Source organism: Tupaia chinensis, unplaced genomic scaffold (assembly GCF_000334495.1).
Source record: "Tupaia chinensis unplaced genomic scaffold, TupChi_1.0 Scaffold000571_1, whole genome shotgun sequence".
Taxonomy (NCBI): Eukaryota; Metazoa; Chordata; class Mammalia; order Scandentia; family Tupaiidae; genus Tupaia; species Tupaia belangeri.
The window spans coordinates 48,278-49,439 of NW_006160085.1; the positions used below are offsets into that span (position 1 = coordinate 48,278).

The 1,162-nt window shown below is 41.5% G+C and overlaps 1 protein-coding gene across 1 annotated transcript in view; it reads left to right on the forward strand.

The window, feature by feature from the left end:
• Positions 1 to 1,041: 1,041 nt before the first annotated feature.
• The window catches only part of TAF1 (TATA-box binding protein associated factor 1), a 103,630-nt gene continuing 103,509 nt past the window's right edge, over positions 1,042 to 1,162 (forward strand). Inside the window, 1 exon segment of the mRNA XM_014591417.2 lies at positions 1,042 to 1,136. Within this exon segment, the coding sequence (XP_014446903.1) occupies positions 1,112 to 1,136 (25 nt within the window). The 5' untranslated portion in view covers positions 1,042 to 1,111.

Below are 1,162 nucleotides of genomic sequence, written 5' to 3' on the forward strand. Positions count from 1 at the left end.
GTCCGTTTCTATTTTTCCTTTTCTTTCCAAATGTTTTCAAGACAACTTGTCTGGATTCTGCATTAGAGAGAGATGACCAAAAGCAGACGACAGACTTTGAATAGATGGTGGGTCAAGGAAAAAAAAAAAAAAGTAAAATGCACCAATTAGGACAATTGGAGAAATTTAAATGTGGACTGCATGTTAAACAATACAGACAATTTTTAAAGACGTGACAATGGTACTATGGTTATGTACAATGGCAAGATGTCTACTTTTACGAGTTAAGAAACAAGATGTCTGTAACTCATTTTAATCTTTTTCTAAAATTATTTCTTTCCATTCGTTATTATCATTATTTTTTAATTTGACCAAAGACAAGAGAGAACGAGTGAGCAAGGTCCTGAATTTGAAGCATGGGCAGCCATGTGGGAATCCACTGCCTTTAACCACCATAGTACCTGCCGGCCTATTCACTTTCAAATGGTTTAGGATAAAACAAACAAACAAAAATCCCTGGCAAAAAGTTAAGGATTTCGAATCCAGGCAAAGTCTGCTGTTCCTTTTACTGATCGTTCACATTTCCCAAATCAAAGTTTTTTGGCAAAAAAAAAATCCATTTTTATGAGAAAATTTCAATCCGAAACAAGTAACTGCAAAAGGCACCTTTGGCATAGTTCAGGACTGCCTGCACAATTTACTGCAAATTTGTCTTTGGCAGGAAAGAGCAAAGTCACAACACAGGGCCAGACCAGCGATATTTCTCACTTCCCTGTGTTGTGGCGCTGTGACCCGCCCTTGCCAGGACACAGGCCACGTGACCCCAAAACCTTCTTCAGACTGGAGGAAAAGCCCTTGCGCTTACAAGAGAATGCTCATGCGCAAAAAAAGTGCAAGAGGGCGGTACTGAACATTTTCTTGACCAATCCCTTTCCACATATTCAGCCTCCTGATCGCGTATGGGCGAATCAAAAGCCGTTAGTAAAGTAGTAACACCTATTTTCCGTCCTCGTAAGACAGCCGGTTTTTCCGGTTATTCATTTTGTTTCTTATTCCGCTTCCGGTAATGGCTGGTAGGGTCAGGGAGTTTTGTGAGCCAGTTTTGGGCAAGTAATGAGCTTATTTCCGGTCTATGGGACCTGTTTGGGATTTGTTGCCCGCCGTGGCTGCCGGCACGACCGCC